At 47.6% G+C, this 23,615-nt stretch overlaps 1 protein-coding gene across 6 annotated transcripts in view; it reads right to left on the bottom strand.

Moving 5' to 3' along the window:
• SEPTIN10 (septin 10) overlaps positions 1-23,615 on the bottom strand; it is a 140,163-nt gene that overhangs the window by 49,276 nt on the left and 67,272 nt on the right. For all 6 annotated transcript variants that reach the window (XM_063953404.1, XM_063953403.1, XM_063953405.1 and 3 more), the window contains exon 8: positions 21,696-21,864. In XM_063953404.1, coding sequence (XP_063809474.1) covers positions 21,696-21,864 — 169 coding nt within the window. The remainder of the gene's footprint in view (positions 1-21,695; positions 21,865-23,615) is intronic.

The raw sequence follows: 23,615 nt of genomic DNA, 5'->3' as shown, positions 1-23,615 counted from the left end.
GAACCGCGATTTTATCTTCTGACCTAGGCAGACATGTCTTGCAAATTGCCATGGTGGAAACAATCAACCTTTGTTTGATAAACTGCGACCCAAAAACTGCGGATCCCCCAACTGTGGATGCCCACAACTGACTATCGGCGATGGCCTGGAAACTCATTCTAGCCATGGCTTTTCAGTGGCTTAGCTGTAAACGCCACTGAAACCCTGGTTAACGGTGCCTGGAAGTAGGTGGCAGCACTTTAACCGTATATTGACAACAATCAGACAATTAGAGGTAGGTGGCAGCACTTTAACCGTATATTGACGACAATCAGACAATTAGAGGTTATCGAAAACCACGTTCACTACCACCTGACCCGTCTGTGGCTGTTTATGTAGCAACGGGCCCGAAAGGACCGAGATGTAAAGACTATATTCTGAATCTATTTATTTAGGAATTTGTCCAAGACAGGACGAAACATGTGGGCAGCGTAAGGTAATGTTTCTATTCTCGTTTAAAAACGGACACCGTTCCACAGAAACTGTACCTAGATATTGAGCAGATTCACAAATGTGAGCTGCGAGAAGCGTAAGGTGTGCTTCTTGTAGGGCAAACGTGAACTGTTTTGCCATGCAACCACTGCCCTGTTAAGCCGAACCGGGCCCAAACCAGGTTAAACAACTGCCCTACTGCTGTACACTGTAGGACACACTGCGATGGGTATCTCTGAAACTGTCAAATGATAAAACCATCAGTATATACGCCAGCCTTCCCCACCGAGGAACGGCAATAGTGCGTATGTGCAGTCTTATTTGTCTGACGGACTCTGCAGCGAAGCTGCTATGTCTTAGCCTTACTCCTTATGTACACGGACAAACAAGTACAGAAGGATAGACCAGTACCGAGACTTAGTACCACGTAAATAAAGTGTGTATAAATCTACATCACAGCACACGTGTTGTGCTGTACAACCAAGAAAAATAAAATTCCTAACAACACCCCGGCTCCTCTAGAGGCCGAGTGTTGTAGGGCAGCAACTTCCTGGGAAGAACCAGGAAGTAATGTTAAAATGGTGTCCGGCCATGTGCTTGCTTAATGCAAGACTGCTGATACACCAAGTTCCATATATATATTATATATATATATTATATATATATTATATAATATAAGAATTTACTTACCGATAATTCTATTTCTCATAGTCCGTAGTGGATGCTGGGACTTCCGTAAGGACCATGGGGAATAGCGGCTCCGCAGGAGACTGGGCACAAAAAGTAAAAGCTTTAGACTAGCTGGTGTGCACTGGCTCCTCCCCCTATGACCCTCCTCCAAGCCTCAGTTAGGATACTGTGCCCGGACGAGCGTACATAATAAGGAAGGATTTTGAATCCCGGGAAAGACTCATACCAGCCACACCAATCACACTGTACAACCTGTGATCTGAACCCAGTTAACAGTATGATAAACGTAGGAGCCTCTGAAAAGATGGTTCACAACAATAAACAACCCGATTTTTTTGTAACAATAACTATATACAAGTATTGCAGACAATCCGCACTTGGGATGGGCGTCCAGCATCCACTACGGACTATGAGAAATAGAATTATCGGTAAGTAAATTCTTATTTTCTCTGACGTCCTAGTGGATGCTGGGACTTCCGTAAGGACCATGGGGATTATACCAAAGCTCCCAAACGGGCGGGAGAGTGCGGATGACTCTGCAGCACCGAATGAGAGAACTCCAGGTCCTCCTCAGCCAGGGTATCGAATTTGTAAAATTTTGCAAACGTGTTTGCCCCTGACCAAGTAGCTGCTCGGCAAAGTTGTAAAGCCGAGACCCCTCGGGCAGCCGCCCAAGATGAGCCCACTTTTCTTGTGGAATGGGCTTTAACAGATTTTGGCTGTGGCAGTCCTGCCACAGAATGTGCAAGCTGAATTGTACTACAAATCCAACGAGCAATCGTCTGCTTAGAAGCAGGAGCACCCAGCTTGTTGGGTGCATACAGGATAAACAGCGAGTCAGATTTTCTGACTCCAGCCGTCCTGGAAACATATTTTCAGGGCCCTGACTACGTCCAACAACTTGGAGTCCTCCAAGTCCCTAGTAGCCGCAGGCACCACAATAGGTTGGTTCATGTGAAACGCTGAAACCACCTTAGGGAGAAATTGAGGACGAGTCCTCAATTCTGCCCTGTCTGAATGAAAAATTAGGTAAGGGCTTTTATATGACAAAGCCGCCATTTCTGAGACACGCCTGGCTGACGCCAGAGCTAACAGCATGACCACCTTCCATGTGAGATATTTTAATTCCACAGTGGTGAGTGGTTCAAACCAATGTGATTTTAGGAACCCTAAAACTACATTGAGATCCCAAGGTGCCACTGGTGGCACAAAAGGAGGTTGTATATGCAGTACCCCCTTGACAAACGTCTGAACTTCAGGCAATGAAGCCAGTTCTTTTTGGAAGAAGATCGACAGGGCCGAAATTTGAACCTTAATGGATCCTAATTTTAGGCCCATAGACAGTCCTGCTTGCAGGAAATGCAGGAAACGACCCAGTTGAAATTCCTCTGTGGGGGCCTTCTTAGCCTCACACCAGGAAACATATTTTCGCCAAATGCGGTGATAATGTTTCGCAGTTACATCCTTCCTGGCTTTGATCAGGGTAGGGATGACTTCATCTGGAATGCCTTTTTCCATCAGGATCCGGCGTTCAACCGCCATGCCGTCAAACGCAGCCGCGGTAAGTCTTGGAACAGACAAGGTCCCTGCTGGAGCAGGTCCTTTCTTAGAGGTAGAGGCCACGGGTCCTCCGTGAGCATCTCTTGCAGTTCCGGGTACCAAGTTCTTCTTGGCCAATCCGGAGCCACGAGTATAGTCTTCACACCTCTCCTTCTTATGATTCTCAGTACTTTTGGAATGAGAGGCAGAGGAGGGAACACATACACCGACTGGTACACCCACGGTGTTACCAGAGCGCCCACCGCTATTGCCTGAGGGTCCCTTGACCTGGCGCAATATCTGTCCAGTTTTTTGTTGAGACGGGACGCCATCATGTCCACCTTTGGTTTTTCCCAACAGTTTACAATCACTTGAAAGACTTCTGGGTGAAGTCCCCACTCCCCCGAGTGGAGGTCGTGTCTGCTGAGGAAGTCTGCTTCCCAGTTGTCCACTCCCGGAATGAACACTGCTGACAGTGCCACCACATGATTTTCCGCCCAGCGAAGAATCCTTGCAGCTTCTGCCATTGCCCTCCTGCTTCTTGTGCCGCCCTGTCTGTTGACGTGGGCGACTGCCGTGATGTTGTCCGATTGGATCAATACCGACTGACCCTGAAGCAGAGGCCTTGCTTGACTTAGGGCATTGTAAATGGCCCTTAGTTCCAGGATATATATGTGAAGAGACGTTTCCATGCTTGACCACAAGCCCTGGAAATTTCTTCCCTGTGTGACTGCTCCCCAGCCTCTCAGGCTGGCATCGGTGGTCACCAGCATCCAATCCTGAATGCCGAATCTGCGGCCCTCTAGAAGATGAGCACTCTGTAACCACCACAGGAGAGACACCCTTGTCCTTGGAGATAGGGTTATCCGCTGATGCATCTGAAGATGCGATCCGGACCATTTGTCCAGCAGATCCCACTGAAAAGTTCTTGCATGGAATCTTCCGAATGGAATCGCTTCGTAAGAAGCCACCATTTTTCCCAGGACTCTCGTGCATTGATGCACTGACACTTGGCCTGGTTTTAGGAGTTTCCTGACTAGCTCGGATAACTCCCTGGCCTTCTCCTCCGGGAGAAACACCTTTTTCTGGACTGTGTCAAGAATCATCCCCAGGAACAGCAGACGTGTTGTTGGAATCAGCTGTGATTTTGGGATATTTAGGATCCACCCGTGCTGACGTAGCACTACCTGAGATAGTGCTACTCCGACCTCTAACTGTTCCCTGGACCTTGCCCTTATCAGGAGATCGTCCAAGTAAGGGATAATTAAGACGCCTTTTCTTCGAAGAAGAATCATCATTTCGGCCATTACCTTGGTAAAGACCCGTGGTGCCGTGGACAATCCAAACGGCAGCGTCTGAAACTGATAATGACAGTTTTGTACCACAAACCTGAGGTACCCTTGGTGAGAAGGGTAGATTGGGACATGGAGATAAGCATCTTTGATGTCCAGAGACACCATATAGTCCCCTTCTTCCAGGTTCGCTATCACTGCTCTGAGTGACTCCATCTTGAATTTGAACCTTTTTATGTAAGTGTTCAAGGATTTTAGATTTAAAATTGGTCTCACCGAGCCGTCCGGCTTCGGTACCACAAACAGCGTGGAATAATACCCCTTTCCCTGTTGTAGGAGGGGTACCTTGATTATCACCTGCTGGGAATACAGCTTGTGAATAGCTTCCACTACCGCCTCCCTGTCGGAGGGAGACGTTGGTAGAGCAGACTTCAGGAACCGGCGAGGGGGAGACGTCTCGAATTCCAATTTGTACCCCTGTGATACTACCTGCAGGATCCAGGGGTCCACTTGCGAGTGAGCCCATTGCGCGCTGAAATTCTTGAGACGGCCCCCCACCGTGCCCGAGTCCGCTTGTAAGGCCCCAGCGTCATGCTGAAGACTTGGCAGAAGCGGGGGAGGGCTTCTGCTCCTGTGAAGAGGCTTCCTGGTGCAGTGTTTTTCCCCTTCCTCTGCCCCGGGGCAGAAATGAGTGGCCTTTTGCCCGCTTGCCCTTATGGGAACGAAAGGACTGAGTTTGAAAAGACGGTGTCTTTTTCTGCTGAGAGGTGACCTGGGGTAAAAAGGTGGATTTTCCAGCCGTTGCTGTGGCCACCAGGTCCGATAGACCGACCCCAAATAACTCCTCCCCTTTATATGGCAATACTTCCATATGTCGTTTGGATTCCGCATCACCTGACCACTGTCGCGTCCATAACGCTCTTCTGGCAGAAATGGACATCGCACTCACTCTAGATGCCAGGGTGCAAATATCCCTCTGTGCATCTCGCATATATAGTAATGCATCCTTTAAATGCTCTATAGTTAATAATATACTGTCCCTATCCAGGGTATCAATATTTTCAGTCAGGGAATCCGACCAAGCCACTCCAGCACTGCACATCCAGGCTGAGGCGATTGCTGGTCGCAGTATAACACCAGTATGTGTGTATATACCTTTTAGGATATTTTCCAGCCTTCTATCAGCTGGTTCCTTAAGGGCGGCCGTATCGGGAGACGGTAACGCCACTTGTTTTGATAAGCGTGTGAGCGCCTTATCTACCCTAGGGGGTGTTTCCCAACGCGCCCTAACCTCTGGCGGGAAAGGGTATAGTGCCAATAATTTATTAGAAATCAGCAGTTTTTTATCGGGGGAAAACAACGCTTTATCACACACCTCATTTAATTCATCTGATTCAGGAAAAACTACTGGTAGTTTTTTCACACCCCACATAATACCCTTTTTTGTGGTACTTGTAGTGTCAGAAATATTCAATGCCTCCTTCATTGCCGTGATCATGTAACGTGTGGCCCTACTGGACATTACGTTTGTCTCCTCACCGTCGACACTGGATTCAGTATCCGTGTCTGGGTCTGTGTCGACCATCTGAGGTAACGGGCGTTTTAGCGCCCCCGACGGTGTCTGAGACGCCTGAACAGGCACTAATTGATTTGCCGGCTGTCTCATGTCGTCAACAGTTTTTTGCAAAGTGCTGACACTGTCACGTAATTCTTTAAATACGACCATCCAGTCAGGTGTCGACTCCCTAGGGGGTGACATCACTAACACAGGCAATTGCTCTGCTTCCACATCATTTTCCTCCTCATACATGTCGACACAATCGTACCGACACCCAGCACACACACAGGGAATGCTCTGAAAGAGGACAGGACCCCACGAGCCCTTTGGGGAGACAGAGGGAGAGTTTGCCAGCACACACCAGAGCGCTATATATATATATATATATACAGGGATAACCTTATGTAAGTGTTACTCCCTTTATAGCTGCTGTTTTATATTAGCTGCCAATAGTGCCCCCCCCTCTCTTGTTTTACCCTGATTCTGTAGCAGGACTGCAGGGGAGAGTCTGGGAGCCTTCCTTCCAGCGGAACTGTGAGGGAAAATGGCGCTTGTGTGCTGAGGAGATAGGCTCCGCCCCCTTCACGGCGGCCTTTTCTCCCGCTTTTTTTAGGAAAACTGGCAGGGGTGAAATGCATCCATATAGCCCAGGAGCTATATGTGATGTATTTCTTTAGCCATATAAGGTTTAAACATGTTTTATTGCGTCTCAGGGCGCTCCCCCCCAGCGCCCTGCACCCTCAGTGACCGGAGTGTGAAGTGTGCTGAGAGCAATGGCGCACAGCTGCAGTGCTGTGCGCTACCTTATCTGAAGACAGGAACGTCTTCTGCCGCCGATTTCTCCGGACCTCTTCGCTCTTCTGGCTCTGTAAGGGGGCCGGCGGCGCGGCTCCGGGACCCATCCAGGCTGAACCTGTGATCGTCCCTCTGGAGCTAATGTCCAGTAGCCAAGAAGCCCAATCCACTCTGCACGCAGGTGAGTTCGCTTCTTCTCCCCTTAGTCCCACGATGCAGTGAGCCTGTTGCCAGCAGGACTCACTGAAAATAAAAAACCTATTTAAACTTTTACTTCTAAGCAGCTCAGGAGAGCCACCTAGCATGCACCCTTCTCGTTCGGGCACAAAAATCTAACTGAGGCTTGGAGGAGGGTCATAGGGGGAGGAGCCAGTGCACACCAGCTAGTCTAAAGCTTTTACTTTTTGTGCCCAGTCTCCTGCGGAGCCGCTATTCCCCATGGTCCTTACGGAAGTCCCAGCATCCACTAGGACGTCAGAGAAATATAAATATATATATATATATATATATAAACACATAGATATATATTAATACATACACATGTATATACACAGACCCTGTATACTATCAGTGTGTAAACACACAACCACATATACACACAGATAGATATATATATATACACACACACATATATATATATATATATATATATATATACACACACACACAACAGTTATATTGTATATGTAACAGAGAATCTGATATTGGCCACAGGCTTAAAACATATATATATATATATATATATATATATATATATATAACAGTTATATTGTATATGTAACAAGAGACTCTGATATTGGCCACAGCTGATGATTTTGCTGCCTAAACGCAGCTTAGTTATTGGGGCCTCCCTCCCTGCGGCTTCCTCCCCCCTTCTCTCTCCTGCAGAAGAGAATCATTTGCAGGTGCAGCCTTTATTATGGCTGCCGATTTCCCCCACACTGCTCCCCCCCCCCCCGTTGTTCAGCAGACGGGAGACGGGGCGTGCAAGTCTTACCGACTGCACATCGGAGATTGGTGAGCGTCTGCCACAGCGGGCCGCGGCAGCAGCTGTCTCCAGTTAGCTCGGCCGCACACCCCAGCAGAGTACCAGGGTAGGGAGGAGGACGGACTGGCGAGACGGGGAGCGGCGAGCGTTCCAGCGGTAGTGGCGGGAGCTGCTCGCTAGCTTGCAAGCGGCCAGCGGCTCCGGGCGTCGAGCGGCCTGCGCAGTGCCGGGGTTCGCTCGCTGGCTCCCTGCAAGTGAAAAATGAGCCAGGGATTTTACAAGTGGCAGTCAGCAGGGGAACATTTACAGTTATATAAATACACACAGTTCCCACATCATGGGCGGCAGCGTGAGCTGACCGCCCGCAATAGTTCAAAAAAGTAAATAAGTGAGCGGCGGCAGTGAGAGCTGCCTACCGCTCAGTACCTGCACCACCTGCGGAGGCCATGACGGGACCTTTCTGTAAGCGCCGTCCTGCGTCCTTGTGCAGCCCGTGGCTGCAATCAGCTGCGCTGATTTTAGTCAATGGAGGGGCCCTTTGTATGAGCGCCGGCAGACCATCTACTGCCAATGCAGCACCAATGATCCCTAACCCGAACTTCTCCGATAAGTTGGGAAGGGATCAGGTAGAAAAACCAAATAATCTTGCTTGAAATAATCTTGCTTGAAGAATCGCAGGACATTCAGTCCTCAGTACCTTCCGCTAGAGGCACAGAAAAATACTGAAGGCTCTATGGGATTATGGAGGGGATGGCCAGTTACTAATTTAAATATTTAAATATGTGCCATTTCCGCTACGCCCAGTCCATAACCCAAGAGTACTCCAGTGACCCCTAGTGGATGAAAAAGAAAAGTGAAGCGCTGTGAATACTTTCCGGATGCACTGTAAGTTAGAGGTTATCAAGCAAGCAAGAAATAATAACAAGTACAGTAATACCTCAGGCACACCAAATCAAGATCCTATAGTACGAATATGCAGCCAAATCTATGTTGTCCTGAACGCGGTGGTACTAATCCACAGTACTAGTACACACAAAGTCAGAGACTGGTCTTATCAGCAACTTGAATGTTTGACTGGCTACAGACACCCCTTTATAAGTTTGTGAAAGACAAATATTGAATCCAACAAGACAGCAATTCTTACACAGTGACCAATGGGTTAGTAGTGGTCCACAGTGAGCGAATCCTAACCAATGTGCCAAAAATAAAATAAAAATAACCATTAGTAATATTGTTTTAAACCAAACCATCATCAAATACATTGTTGGAATGGGATACGAATATTTACCTCGCCCCTGTCGGGATTTCACAGTTGGGCTACTCCACGCCAATTCAACACAGGTTTCAGACTGACCGTTGCAGATTGTAATGAAATTTGGTATAATAAATGATGCCATGGGCGCATTCTCCCAGTCTGATACTCCTCTGTAATTAAACACTCTGCTTTTTGAAATGTGACACAAATGGTCCAGGGACAGGTTAGGTTTGGGTGGGCTTAACTTAGTGACCAATGGGCTTTTCTTCACTATTTAAAGCCCACCAAACCTATCCTTTCCCTGGACCATTTGTAGTGGTCCAGGAAAATGTAAACGGTGGGCCTATTTAACACAACTGAAGTATTTTTCCACATGGAGTATCTTTCCACTTAAGTTTATGCACCTGCACAGAAGTGGGAGCAGGCGCTGTCTGTAGAATCTGGTCCCCAAACACACTTGAAGGGGAACGTGCATTCCTCTAATGTGGTGATCTGGAAAAAATATTGTTTGTTGATTTTTAAATACAATGTTCATGACTCACTCAAAAATGAAAGATCTTATAGCATGTGATCCCATCATGATCCCAAAATAAAACTTTGGGGATTTATTAACAACAGTATAAACAATTTTACATCATATGAACGTCCATGAAAAGAGGATTAAAATGAGACCCTGCACAAGTCTCTAGCTCAATTAGGTTAGCTTTAAGTGCAATTTTAAAAAAACGTTAATACCACATTTTTAGGTGAAAAAAATGCAGCTTTAAAATGCATATAACTTCAAAACCGTTGAACTTATCAGCCTAAGATTTGGGGGGTTTCTTTACACCCATGGCAGCATTTATTATACCAAATTTCATTACAATCTGAAAGGTCAGTCTGAAACCTGTGTCAATTTGCTGTGGAATAACCCAGTTCGGAATTCCGGCATCCCGTCCGGCGGTCATTCATACTGAACCCATTGGAATCTCAGCTTCTGTATGCTATAGATGGGCTGCAGCAACACTATGTCTTAATAGAAACTCACAAGTGTGACTGACCACAGAAACCCATTTATACAGTTGTGAAAGATAATTATTGATTACTGTGAATGTTTTTCTTCATTGTTACATTAAGTAATTAAGTGCCCACTGGCCCAAAAAAATAAACTAATCATCACTATTAATATTAATTCTGTGACACAAAATCAAGATTTCTGTTAACGCATTTCAGTTGCTGTATGAGTGGGAGGATCGTAGTTCACTACCAAAAACAAAATTAGTTACATTTGTATGAATAATCACTAAAATAAGAATTTAATCACCGGTAATTCTATTTCTCGTAGTCCGTAGTGGATGCTGGGAACTCCGTTAAGGACCATGGGGAATAGCGGGCTCCGAAGGAGGCTGGGCACTCTAGAAAGATTTAGGACTACCTGGTGTGCACTGCCTCCTCCCACTATGACCCTCCTCCAAGCCTCAGTTAGGACACCGTGCCCGGACGAGCAGACATAATAAGGAAGGATTTAGAATCCCGGGTAAGACTCTTACCAGCCACACCAATTACACCGTACAACTCGTGATACAATATCCAGTTTGACAGTATGAAAACAACTGAGCCTCTCAACAGATGGCTCAACAATAACCCTTTTGTTAACAATAACTATTGTACAAGTATTGCAGACAATCCGCACTTGGGATGGGCGCCCAGCATCCACTACGGACTACGAGAAATAGAATTACCGGTGAGTAAATTCTTATTTTCTCTAACGTCCTAGTGGATGCTGGGAACTCCGTAAGGACCATGGGGATTATACCAAAGCTCCCAAACGGGCGGGAGAGTGCGGATGACTCTGTAGCACCGAATGAGAGAACTCCAGGTCCTCCTCAGCCAGCGTATCAAATTTGTAGAATTTTGCAAACGTATTTGCCCCTGACCAAGTAGCTGCTCGGCAAAGTTGTAAAGCCGAGACCCCTCGGGCAGCCGCCCAAGATGAGCCCACCTTCCTTGTGGAATGGGCCTTTACAGATTTTGGCTGTGGCATGCCTGCCACAGAATGTGCAAGCTGAATAGTACTACAAATCCAGCGAGCAATAGACTGCTTAGAAGCAGGAGCACCCAACTTGTTGGGTGCATACAGGATAAACAGCGAGTCAGATTTTCTGACTCCAGCCGTCCTGGAAACATATTTTCAGGGCCCTGACAACGTCTAGCAACTTGGAGTCCTCCAATTCACTAGTAGCCGCCGGCACCACAATAGGCTGGTTCAGGTGAAACGCTGACACCACCTTAGGGAGAAATTGGGGACGAGTCCTCAACTCTGCCCTATCCATATGGAAAATCAGATAAGGGCTTTTACATGATAAAGCCGCCAATTCTGACACTCGCCTGGCTGAAGCCAAGGCTAATAACATGACCACTTTCCACGTGAGATATTTCAGATCCACGGTTTTTAGTGGCTCAAACCAATGTGATTTTAAGAAACTCAACATCATGTTGAGATCCCAAGGTGCCACTGGAGGCACAAACGGGGGCTGAATATGCAGCACTCCTTTTACAAAAGTCTGAACTTCAGGTACTGAAGCTAGTTCTTTTTGAAAGAAAATCGACAGAGCCGAGATCTGTACTTTAATGGAGCCTAGTTTTAGGCCCATATCCACTCCTGCTTGCAGGAAATGCAGAAATCGACCTAGTTGAAATTCCTCTGTTGGGGCCTTATTGGCCTCGCACCATGCAACATATTTTCGCCATATGCGGTGATAATGCGTTGCCGTAACATCTTTCCTGGCCTTAATAAGCGTAGGAATGACTTCTTCCAGAATACCCTTTTCCTTTAGGATCCGGTGTTCAACCGCCATGCCGTCAAACGCAGCCGCGGTAAGTCTTGGAACAGACAGGGCCCCTGCTGTAGCAGGTCCTGTCTGAGCGGTAGAGGCCACGGGTCCTCTGAGAGCATCTCTTGAAGTTCCGGGTACCACGCTCGTCTTGGCCAATCCGGAACCACGAGAATTGTGTTTACTCCTCGCTTTCTTATTATTCTCAATACCTTTGGAATGAGAGGCAGAGGAGGGAACACATAAACCGACTGGTACACCCACGGTGTTACTAGAGCGTCCACAGCTATCGCCTGAGGGTCCCTTGACCTGGCGCAATATTTTTTTAACTTTTTGTTGAGACGGGACGCCATCATGTCCACCTGTGGTTTTTCCCAACGGTTTACCAGCATCTGGAAGACTTCTGGGTGAAGTCCCCACTCCCCCGGGTGGAGGTCGTGTCTGCTGAGGAAGTCTGCTTCCCAGTTGTCCACTCCCGGAATGAACACTGCTGACAGTGCTAGTACATGATTCTCCGCCCATCGGAGAATTTTTGTGGCTTCTGCCATCGCCATCCTGCTTCTTGTGCCGCCCTGTCGATTTACATGGGCGACTGCCGTGATGTTGTCTGACTGGATCAGCACCGGCTGGTGTAGGAGCAGGGATTTTGCTTGACTTAGGGCATTGTAGATGGCCCTTAGTTCCAGAATATTTATGTGAAGGGAAGTCTCCTGACTCGACCATAGTCCTTGGAAGTTTCTTCCCTGTGTGACTGCCCCCCAGCCTCGAAGGCTGGCATCCGTGGTCACCAGGACCCAGTCCTGTATGCCGAACCTGCGGCCCTCTAGAAGATGAGCACTCTGCAGCCACCACAGTAGAGACAAACTGGTTCTTGGAGACAGGGTTATTAAGCGATGCATCTGAAGATGCGATCCGGACCACTGGTCCAACAGGTCCCACTGAAAGATTCTGGCATGGAACCTGCCGAAGGGAATTGCTTCGTAAGAAGCCACCATCTTTCCCAGGACCCGCGTGCAGTGATGCACTGATACCTGTTTTGGTTTCAGGAGGTCTCTGACTAGAGATGACAACTCCCTGGCTTTCTCCTCCGGGAGAAACACTTTTCTCTGGACTGTATCCAGAATCATACCCAGGAACAGTAGCCGTGTCGTCGGAACCAGCTGTGACTTTGGGATATTCAGAATCCAGCCGTGCTGGTGCAGCACTTCCTGGGATAGTGCTACTCCCACCAACAACTGTTCCTTGGACCTCGCTTTTATTAGGAGATCGTCCAAGTACGGGATAATTAAAACTCCCTTTCTTCGAAGGAGTATCATCATTTCCGCCATAACCTTGGTAAACACCCTCGGTGCCGTGGACAGTCCAAACGGCAGCGTCTGGAATTGGTAATGGCAATCCTGTACCACAAATCTGAGGTACTCCTGGTGAGGATGGTAAATGGGGACATGCAAGTAAGCATCCTTGATGTCCAGGGATACCATGTAATCCCCCTCGTCCAGGCTTGCAATAACCGCCCTGAGCGATTCCATCTTGAACTTGAATTTCTTTATGTATGTGTTCAAGGATTTCAAATTTAGAATGGGTCTCACCGAACCGTCCGGTTTCGGTACCACAAATAGTGTGGAATAATAACCCCGGCCTTGTTGAAGTAGGGGTACCTTGATTATCACCTGCTGAGAATACAGCTTGTGAATTGCCGTTAGCACCGCCTCCCTGTCTGAGGGAGCAATTGGCAAGGCAGATTTTAGGAACCGGTGGGGTGGGGACGCCTCGAATTCCAGCTTGTACCCCTGAGATACTATTTGCAGGATCCAGGGATCCACCTGTGAGTGAACCCACTGATCGCTGAAATTTTTGAGGCGACCCCCCACCGTACCTGGCTCCGCCTGTGGAGCCCCACCGTCATGCGGCGGACTTGGAAGAAGAAGCGGGGGAGGACTTTTGCTCCTGGGAACCTGCTGTTTGTTGCAGCCTTTTTCCCCTACCTCTGCCTCTGGACAGAAAAGACCCGCCTTTTCCACGCCTGTTTTTCTGGGTCCGAAAGGACTGAACCTGATAAAACGGCGCCTTCTTAGGCTGTGAGGGGACATGGGGTAAAAATGCTGACTTCCCAGACGTTGCTGTGGAAACTAGGTCCGAGAGACCATCCCCAAATAATTCCTCACCCTTATATGGCAACACTTCCATGTGCTTTTTAGAATCTGCATCTCCTGTCCACTGGCGAGTCCATAAGCCTCTCCTAGCAGAAATGGACAATGCACTTACTTTAGATGCCAGTCGGCAGATTTCCCTCTGTGCATCTCTCATATATAAGACTGAGTCTTTTATATGGTCTATGGTTAACAGGATCGTGTCTCTGTCTAATGTGTCAATATTTTCTGACAGTTTATCTGACCAAGCAGCGGCAGCACTGCACATCCAAGCTGACGCAATAGCTGGCCTAAGTATAATGCCTGTGTGTGTATATACAGACTTCAGGATCGCCTCCTGCTTTCTATCAGCAGGTTCCTTGAGGGCGGCCGTATCCGGAGACGGTAGTGCCACCTTTTTAGACAAACGTATGAGCGCTTTATCCACTCTAGGGGGTGTTTCCCAACGTGACCTATCCTCTGGCGGGAAAGGGAACGCCATTAGTACCTTCTTAGGAATTACCAATCTTTTATCAGGGAAAGCCCACGCTTCTTCACACACTTCATTTAATTCATCTGATGGGGGAAAAACTACGGGTAGTTTTTTCTCTCCAAACATAATACCCTTTTTAGTGGTACCAGTAGTTATATCAGAAATGTTTAACACCTCTTTCATTGCCTCAATCATACAGTGAATGGCCTTAGTGGGCATCAGGTTTGACTCATCGTCGTCGACACTGGTGTCAGTATCAGTGTCGACATCTGGGTCTGCTTGAGGTAGCGGGCGTTTTAGAGCCCCTGACGACCCATGCGACGCCTGGGCAGGCACGAGCTGAGAAGTCGGCTGTCCCACATTTGGCATGTCGTCGATTTTCTTATATAAGGAGTCTATACGTGCACTCATTACTTTCCATAAGCCCATCCACTCAGGTGTCTGCCCCGCAGGGGGTGACATCCCTTCTAAAGGCATCTGCTCCGCCTCCACATCATTATCCTCATCAAACATGTCGACACAGCCGTACCGACACACCGCACACACACAAGGAATGCTCCGAATGAGGACAGGACCCACAAAAGCCCTTTGGGGGGACAGAGTGAGAGTATGCCAGCACACACCAGAGCGCTATATAATGCAGGGACTAACTGAGTTATGTCCCCTATAGCTGCTTTTTATATTATATTTCTCTATCGTCCTAGTGGATGCTGGGGTTCCTGAAAGGACCATGGGGAATAGCGGCTCCGCAGGAGACAGGGCACAAAAAGTAAAGCTTTAGGATCAGGTGGTGTGCACTGGCTCCTCCCCCTATGACCCTCCTCCAAGCCTCAGTTAGATTTTTGTGCCCGGCCGAGAAGGGTGCAATCTAGGTGGCTCTCCTAAAGAGCTGCTTAGAAAAGTTTAGCTTAGGTTTTTTATTTTACAGTGAGTCCTGCTGGCAACAGGATCACTGCAACGAGGGACTTAGGGGAGAAGAAGTGAACTCACCTGCGTGCAGGATGGATTGGCTTCTTTGGCTACTGGACATTAGCTCCAGAGGGACGATCACAGGTACAGCCTGGATGGTCACCGGAGCCTCGCCGCCGGCCCCCTTGCAGATGCTGAAACGAGAAGAGGTCCAGAATCGGCGGCAGAAGACTCCTCAGTCTTCTTAAGGTAGCGCACAGCACTGCAGCTGTGCGCCATTTCCTCTCAGCACACTTCACACGGCAGTCACTGAGGGTGCAGGGCGCTGGGAGGGGGGCGCCCTGGGAGGCAAATGAAAACCTTTTTTGGCTAAAAATACCTCACATATAGCCTCCGGGGGCTATATGGAGATATTTAACCCCTGCCAGAATCCATTAAAGAGCGGGAGACGAGCCCGCCGAAAAAGGGGCGGGGCCTATCTCCTCAGCACACAGCGCCATTTTCCCTCACAGAAAGGCTGGAGGGAAGGCTCCCAGGCTCTCCCCTGCACTGCACTACAGAAACAGGGTTAAAACAGAGAGGGGGGGCACTAATTTGGCGTTAGAAATATATAAAAGATGCTATAAGGGAAAACACTTATATAAGGTTGTCCCTATATAATTATAGCGTTTTTGGTGTGTGCTGGCAAACTCTCCCTCTGTCTCTCCAAAGGGCTAGTGGGTCCTGTCCTCTATCAGAGCATTCCCTGTGTGTGTGCTGTGTGTCGGTACGTGTGTGTCGACATGTATGAGGACGATGTTGGTGAGGAGGCGGAGCAATTGCCTGTAATGGTGATGTCACTCTCTAGGGAGTCGACACCGGAATGGATGGCTTATTTAGGGAATTACGTGATAATGTCAACACGCTGCAAGGTCGGTTGACGACATGAGACGGCCGACAAACAATTAGTACCGGTCCAGACGTCTCAGAAACACCGTCAGGGGTTTTAAAACGCCCGTTTACTTTAGTCGGTCGACACAGACACAGACACGGACACTGAATCCAGTGTCGACGGTGAATAAACAAACTTATTCCTTATTAGGGCCACACGTTAAGGGCAATGAAGGAGGTGTTACATATTTCTGATACTACAAGTACCACAAAAGAGGGTATTATGTGGGATGTGAAAAAACTACCGTAGTTTTTCCTGAATCAGATAAATTAAATGAAGTGTGTGATGATGCGTGGGTTCCCCCCGATAGAAAATTATGGGCGGTATACCCTTTCCCGCCAGAAGTTAGGGCGCGTTGGGAAACACCCCTTAGGGTGGATAAGGCGCTCACACGCTTATCAAAACAAGTGGCGGTACCGTCTATAGATAGGGCCGTCCTAAAGGAGCCAGCTGACAGGAGGCTGGAAAATATAAAAAAAAAGTATATACACACATACTGGTGTTATACTGCGACCAGCGATCGCCTCAGCCTGGATGTGCAGAGCTGGGGTGGCTTGGTCGGATTCCCTGACTAAAAATATTGATACCCTTGACAGGGACAGTATTTTATTGACTATAGAGCATTTAAAGGATGCATTTTCTATATATGCGAGATGCACAGAGGGATATTTGCACTCTGGCATCAAGAGTAAGTGCGATGTCCATATCTGCCAGAAGATGTTTATGGACACGACAGTGGTCAGGTGATGCAGATTCCAAACGGCACAAAGGTGTATTGCCGTATAAAGGAAGAGGAGTTATTTGGGGTCGGTCCATCGGACCTGGTGGCCACGGCAACTGCTGGAAAATCCACCGTTTTTACCCTAAGTCACATCTCTGCAGAAAAAGACACCGTCTTTTCAGCCTCAGTCCTTTCGTCCCTATAAGAGTCATATCTGCCCAGGGATAGAGGAAAGGGAAGAAGACTGCAGCAGGCAGCCCATTCCCAGGAACAGAAGCGTTCCACCGCTTCTGCCAAGCTCTCAGCATGACGCTGGGACCGTACAGGACCCCTGGATCCTACATGTAGTATCCCAGGGGTACAGATTGGAATGTCGAGACGTTTCCCCTTCGCAGGCTCCTGAAGTCTGGTTTACCAAGGTCTCCCTCCGACAAGGAGGCAGTATGGGAAACAATTCACAAGCTGTATTCCCAGCAGGTGATAATCAAATTATTCCTCCTACAACAAGAAAAGGGGTATTATTCCACATTATATTGTGGTACTGAAGCCAGAAGGCTAGGTGAGACCTATTCTAAATCTAAAAAAATTTGAACACTTACAAAGGTTCAAATCAAGATGGAGTCACTCAGAGCAGTGATAACGAACCAGGAAGAAGGGGACTATATAGTGTCCCGAGACATCAGGGATGCTTACCTCCATGTCCAAAATTTGCCCTTCTCACTAAGGGTACCTCAGGTTCGTGGTACAGAACTGTCACTATCAGTTTCAGACGCTGCCGTTTGGATTGTCCACGGCACCCCGGGTCTTTACCAAGGTAATGGCCGAAATGATGATTCTTCTTCGAAGAAAAGGCGTCTTAATTATCCCTTACTTGGACGATCTCCTGATAAGGGCAAAGTCCAGGGAACAGTTGGAGGTCGGAGTAGCACTATCTCGGATACTGCTACAACAGCACGGGTGGATTCTAAAATATTCCAAAATCGCAGCTGATCCCGACGACAAGTCTGCTGTGCCTAGGGATGATTCTGGACACAGTCCAGAAAAAGGTGTTTCTCCCGGAAGAGAAAGCCAGGGAGTTATCCGAGCTAGTCAGGAACCTCCTAAAATCAGTGCATCATTGCACAAGGGTCCTGGTAAAGATGGTGACTTCCTACGAAGCAATTCCATTCGGCAGATTTCACGCAAGAATTTTTCAGTGGGATCTGCTGGACAAATGGTCCGGATCGCATCTTCAGATGCATCAGCGGATAACCCTATATCCAAGGACAAGGGTGTCTCTCCTGTGGTGGTTACAGAGTGCTCATCTTCTAGAGGGCCGCAGATTCGGCATTCAGGATTGGATGCTGGTGACCACGGAGGCCAGCCCGAGAGGCTGGGGAGCAGTCACACAAGGAAAAAATTTCCAGGGAGTGTGATCAAGTCTGGAGATTTTTCTCCACATAAATATACTGGAGCTAAGGGTAAATTTATAATACTCTAAGCTTAGCAAGACCTCTGCTTCAAGGTCAGCCGGTATTGATCCAGTGGGAAAAACATCACGGCAGTCGCCCACGTAAATAGACAGGGCGACACAAGAAGCAGGAGGGCAATGGCAAAAACTGCAAGGACTTTTCGCTGGGCGGAAAATCATGTGATAGCACTGTCAGCAGTGTTTCATTCCGGGAATGGAAACTGGGAAGCAGACTTCCTCAGCAGGCACGACCTCCACCCGGCAGAGTGGAAACTTCATCGGGAAGTTTTCCACATGATTGTAAACCGTTGGGAAATACCAAAGGTGGACATGATGGCGTCCCGTCTGAACAAAAAACGGGACAGGTATTGCGCCAGGTTAAGAGACCCTCAGGCAATAGCTGTGGACGTTCTGGTAACACCATGGATGTACCAGTCGGTGTATGTGTTCCATCCTCTGCTTCTCATACCTAAGGTACTGAGACTTATAAGACGTAGAGGAGTAAGAACTATACTCATGGCTCCGGATTGGCCAAGAAGGACTTGGTACCCGGAACTTCAAGAGATGCTCACAGAGGACTTATGGCCTCTGCCGCTAAGAAGGGACTTGTTTCAGCAAGTACGATGTCTGTTCCAAGACTTACCGCAGCTGCGTTTGACGGCATGGCGGTGGAACGCCGGATCCTAAGGGAAAAAGGCATTCCGGAAGAGGTCATTCCTACCCTGGTCAAAGCCAGAAAGGAGGTGACCGCACAACATTATCACCACATGTGGCAAAAATATGTTGCGTGGTGTGAGGCCAGAAAGGCCCCACGAAGAAATTTCAACTCGGTCGATTCCTGCATTTCCTGCAAACAGGAGTGTCTATGGGCCTCAAATTGGGGTCCATTAAGGTTCAAATTTCGGCCCTGTCGATTTTCTTCCAGAAAGAAGTGGCTTCAGTTCCTGAAGTCCAGAAGTTTGTCAAGGGAGTATTGCATATACAACCCCCTTTTGTGCCTCCAGTGGCACTGTGGGATCTCAACGTAGTTCTGGGATTCCTCAAATCACATTGGTTTAAAACCAGTCAAATCTGTGGATTTGAAGCATCTCACATGAAAAGTGACCATGCTCTTGGCCCTGGCCTGGACCAGGCGAGTGTCAAATTGGTGGTTTTTTTTCTCAAAAAAGCCCATATCTGGTTGTCCATTTGGACAGGGCAGAGCTGCGGACTCGTCCCCAGTTCTCTCCCTAAGGTGGTGTCAGTGTTTCACCTGAACCAGCTTATTTTGGTGCCTTGCGCCTACTAGGGACTTGGAGGACTCCAGGTTGCTAGATGTTGTCAGGGCCCTGTAAATATAGGTTCCAGGACGGCTGGAGTCAGGAAAACTGACTTGCTGTTATCCTGTATGCACCCAACAAACTGGGTGCTCTTGCTTCTAAGCAGACTATTGCTAGTTGGATGTGTAATACAATTCAGCTTGCACATTCTGTGGCAGGCCTGCCACAGCCAAAATATGTAAATGCCCATTCCACAAGGAAGGTGGGCTTATCTTGGGCGGCTGCCCGAGGGGTCTCGGCTTTACAACTTTGCCGAGCGGCTATTTAGTCAGGGGCAAACACGTTGGTAAAATCCTACAAATTTGATACCCTGGCTAAGGAGGACCTGGAGTTCTCTCATTCGGTGCTGCAGAGTCATCCGCACTCTCCCGCCCGTTTGGGAGCTTTGGTATTATCCCCATGGTCCTTTCAGGAACCCCAGCATCCACTAGGACGATAGAGAAAATAAGAATTTACTTACCGATAATTCTATTTCTCGGAGTCCGTAGTGGATGCTGGGCGCCCATCCCAAGTGCGGATTATCTGCAATACTTGTACATAGTTACAAAAATCGGGTTATTATTGTTGTGAGCCATCTTTTCAGAGGCTCCGCTGTTATCATACTGTTAACTGGGTTCAGATCACAGGTTGTACAGTGTGATTGGTGTGGCTGGTATGAGTCTTACCCGGGATTCAAAATCCTTCCTTATTGTGTACGCTCGTCCGGGCACAGTATCCTAACTGAGGCTTGGAGGAGGGTCATAGGGGGAGGAGCCAGTGCACACCACCTGATCCTAAAGCTTTACTTTTTGTGCCCTGTCTCCTGCGGAGCCGCTATTCCCCATGGTCCTTTCAGGAACCCCAGCATCCACTACGGACTCCGAGAAATAGAATTATCGGTAAGTAAATTCTTATTATGTATTGCGCCCAAATTTAGTGCCCCCCCTCTCTGTTTTTACCCTGTTCTGAAATGTAGACTGCAGGGGAGAGCCAGGGAGCTTCCTTCCAGCGGATCTGTGAAGGAGAAATGGCGCCAGTGTGACTGAGGGAGATAGCTCCGCCCCTTTTCCGCGGCCTATTCTCCCGCTTTTTTTCAGGATTCTGGCAGGGGAATTTACCACATATATAGCCTCTAGGGCTATATATTGTGGTATTTTTGCCAGCCAAGGTGTTTTTATTGCAACTCAGGGCGCCCCCCCCCCAGCGCCCTGCACCCTCAGTGACCGGAGTGTGAAGTGTGCATGAGGAGCAATGGCGCACAGCTGCAGTGCTGTGCGCTACCTTGGTGAAGACTGATGTCTTCTGCCGCCGTTTTTCCGGACCTCTTCTTGCTTCTGGCTCTGTAAGGGGGACGGCGGCGCGGCTCCGGGACCGAACACCAAGGACTGGGCCTGCGGTCGATCCCTCTGGAGCTAATGGTGTCCAGTAGCCTAAGAAGCCCAATCCGGCTGCAAGCAGGCGAGTTCGCTTCTTCTCCCCTTAGTCCCTCGCTGCAGTGAGCCTGTTGCCAGCAGGTCTCACTGAAAACAAAAAACCTAAACTATACTTTCTTTCTAAGGGCTCAGTAGAGCCCCTAGTGTGCATCCAACCTCGGCCGGGCACGAATTCTAACTGAGGCTTGGAGGAGGGTCATAGTGGGAGGAGCCAGTGCACACCAGGTAGTCCTAAATCTTTCTAGAGTGCCCAGCCTCCTTCGGAGCCCGCTATTCCCCATGGTCCTTACAGAGTTCCCAGCATCCACTAGGACGTTAGAGAAATATTGATAATATTAAACAGTGCCACCCAATTAGATGACCTAGCAGTTTCCAGTCAGGCTGAGATTACAGTCTGGGCCTTCTGTAGTGCCAGTGAGAGAGTTGAAGCGGAGAATTCGGTGTTTGCATTTGTAAAACTCTTTAGTCAGCCATCAGCAGTTTGCTTCAGTTCCACACTAACATTCCTGATTCAGCTGAGCACTGCACCTAACAGCTGTGCAAGCAACAGGTGCTGGGTGAGGCCACTAAATATGGCTACATTGGGAAACACTGGGAGCATTCTTTGTAAGGGAATCCCAATATTTTCCATTAAACGATAGCTAAGAGTTTAAAACCCAGGGGCATTTTTACAAATGAGGGGACTCGTGTGCAATTTTATTTTTTTTACTGCAAAAGTTGAAAACCGCCTTTTATTCCCCTATTAGTAATTGCAATGCACCAGTTGACCAAAAAACATGAAACCATTCTGGAAAAAAAAATTACATTTATGGAACAGTTTGGCAAAAATATATATTTACAACAATCAAACAATTGTATTTCAATTTTACATATCAAAACTGCATTAATGGTGCAGCCAAAAAAAGAGTCAGGAACCAACCAATCTCCTACCTTACAGGCTTATCTCCAGGACCCATGTCTTGAAATCCCATTTCCTCCAACTTGCAGCGCCGATACAGTTCATAATGCCTGGTGTGTGTCTGTTCCCTTAGGTCCTCCATATTAGTACCAATCAGCATTTCACGTAACTTTACAAAGTCACAGTGGTTCTCATTTTCCACTAGTAAAAAAAACAAAAAAAACACAAAAACGATCATCCACGTAAAAATGTTATGAAAAACATAAATTGAAGACTGAAATTTCCCAGAAGTGTATGTTTTACCATCTGTACTTATAATCCCCAGTAATACCGCATTCAGATCGCAAATGCCGGATTCCACCCGGTAAAAGAAACGTGTCCTTACCGGGTGGGATCCGGCATTTGCGCTCATTTGCTGGCTTTCCAACCCGGCAATATACCGGGTCGGTTGCCATAGCAGCAGGAGGGGGGGGGGGGGGGGGCGCAGCAGCAGCAGCAGGGGCGGGGGTGGAGGCGGCGCTGGGAGATGAGCTCATCTCCTGCGCCGCCTCTTCCTATGCTGTGAATGGGAACTGTGTCGCATCAACGCGGCTCCCATTCACACTGCACCTGACCCGGTATTCAACCCGGGTATAATCCTTCTTTTATTCCGGGTTGAATTACTGGGTCAGACGACCCGCTAATTCTTGGAAAGTGCTTTCACATCGCACACTGACCCGTGTCGACACGGCAATATGCCGTGTCGATACCGGGTTATTTGTGCGATGTGAAAGGGGTATTAAGTAAGTGCACAAATGTGGCTTAGCCTACCTTCTATGGAGGAAGAAGAAATGGCACACACTACAATATCCTATTTGTGTCAATATTCTTAATTAAATACATTGTTTATCTATGACAGAGTGACAGATGCAAACATACTCAAGGTCCTGCAGATGTGGCATATTGCAACCATAGTTTTGCTGTTTAGGACTTTAACTTGTTTAAAAGTTCTCCACCTCCTATTTTAATAAACAGGATCAAGTTTTGAATTCCTGGACCATAGGCATTCACATCTTTAATATATAAGTGGGAGAAGTCAAGTCAAATTGACATATTACCCAATAAAGTGTAAAAAGACTACTACACAGGAAATTTAAGCAGGCGTGAATAAATAGGAAAAAAAAATCTATAAATAGTAGATTTGGGCGAGAGTAAAAAAAAACATGCATAAATTATTAAAACCATAATAATAAATTGTAAACGCTCTTAAGAAAGTAACCATTCTGCTTAATGGACCTTATTCAGGTTTGTTTACAAATCATAAAAAGCACACGCAAAACCATGCTGCACTGTAGGTGGGGAAGATGTAACATGTGCAGAGAGTTAGATTTGGGTGTGGTGTGTACAAACTGAAATACAAATTGTAGAGTAAAAATAAAGCAGTCAGTATTTACCCTGCACAGAAACAATATAACCCACCCAAATCTAAATCTCTCTGCACATGTTACAACTGCAGTGCAAAATGGCTTTGTCCATTAGTGTGTTTTTTTGGTTTGCTAACAAACCTGAATAACCCCCAATGTGAGGAATCAATTATTTTTTAATGTTATAAAAAAATATATAAATTTACTATACATTTTAACAACGGTAAATGCATCAAAGCATAAAAGGTGCAACAAAATATTAAAGGTGCACAGGAAAAAGAAAAAATAAGATTTTACTTACCGGTAAATCTATTTCTCGTAGTCCGTAGTGGATGCTGGGGACTCCGTAAGGACCATGGGAATAGACGGGCTCCGCAGGAGACAGGGCACTTTAAGAAAGAATTTGGATACTGGTGTGCTCTGGCTCCTCCCTCTATGTCCCTCCTCCAGACCTCAGTTAGAGAAACTGTGCCCGGAAGAGCTGACAGTACAAGGAAAGGATTTTGGAATCCAGGGCAAGACTCATACCAGCCACACCAATCACACCGT

The sequence above is a fragment of the Pseudophryne corroboree genome, chromosome 2 (assembly GCF_028390025.1).
Source record: "Pseudophryne corroboree isolate aPseCor3 chromosome 2, aPseCor3.hap2, whole genome shotgun sequence".
Classification (NCBI taxonomy): domain Eukaryota; kingdom Metazoa; phylum Chordata; class Amphibia; order Anura; family Myobatrachidae; genus Pseudophryne; species Pseudophryne corroboree.
This window is presented reverse-complemented; position numbering and strand designations above follow the sequence as displayed.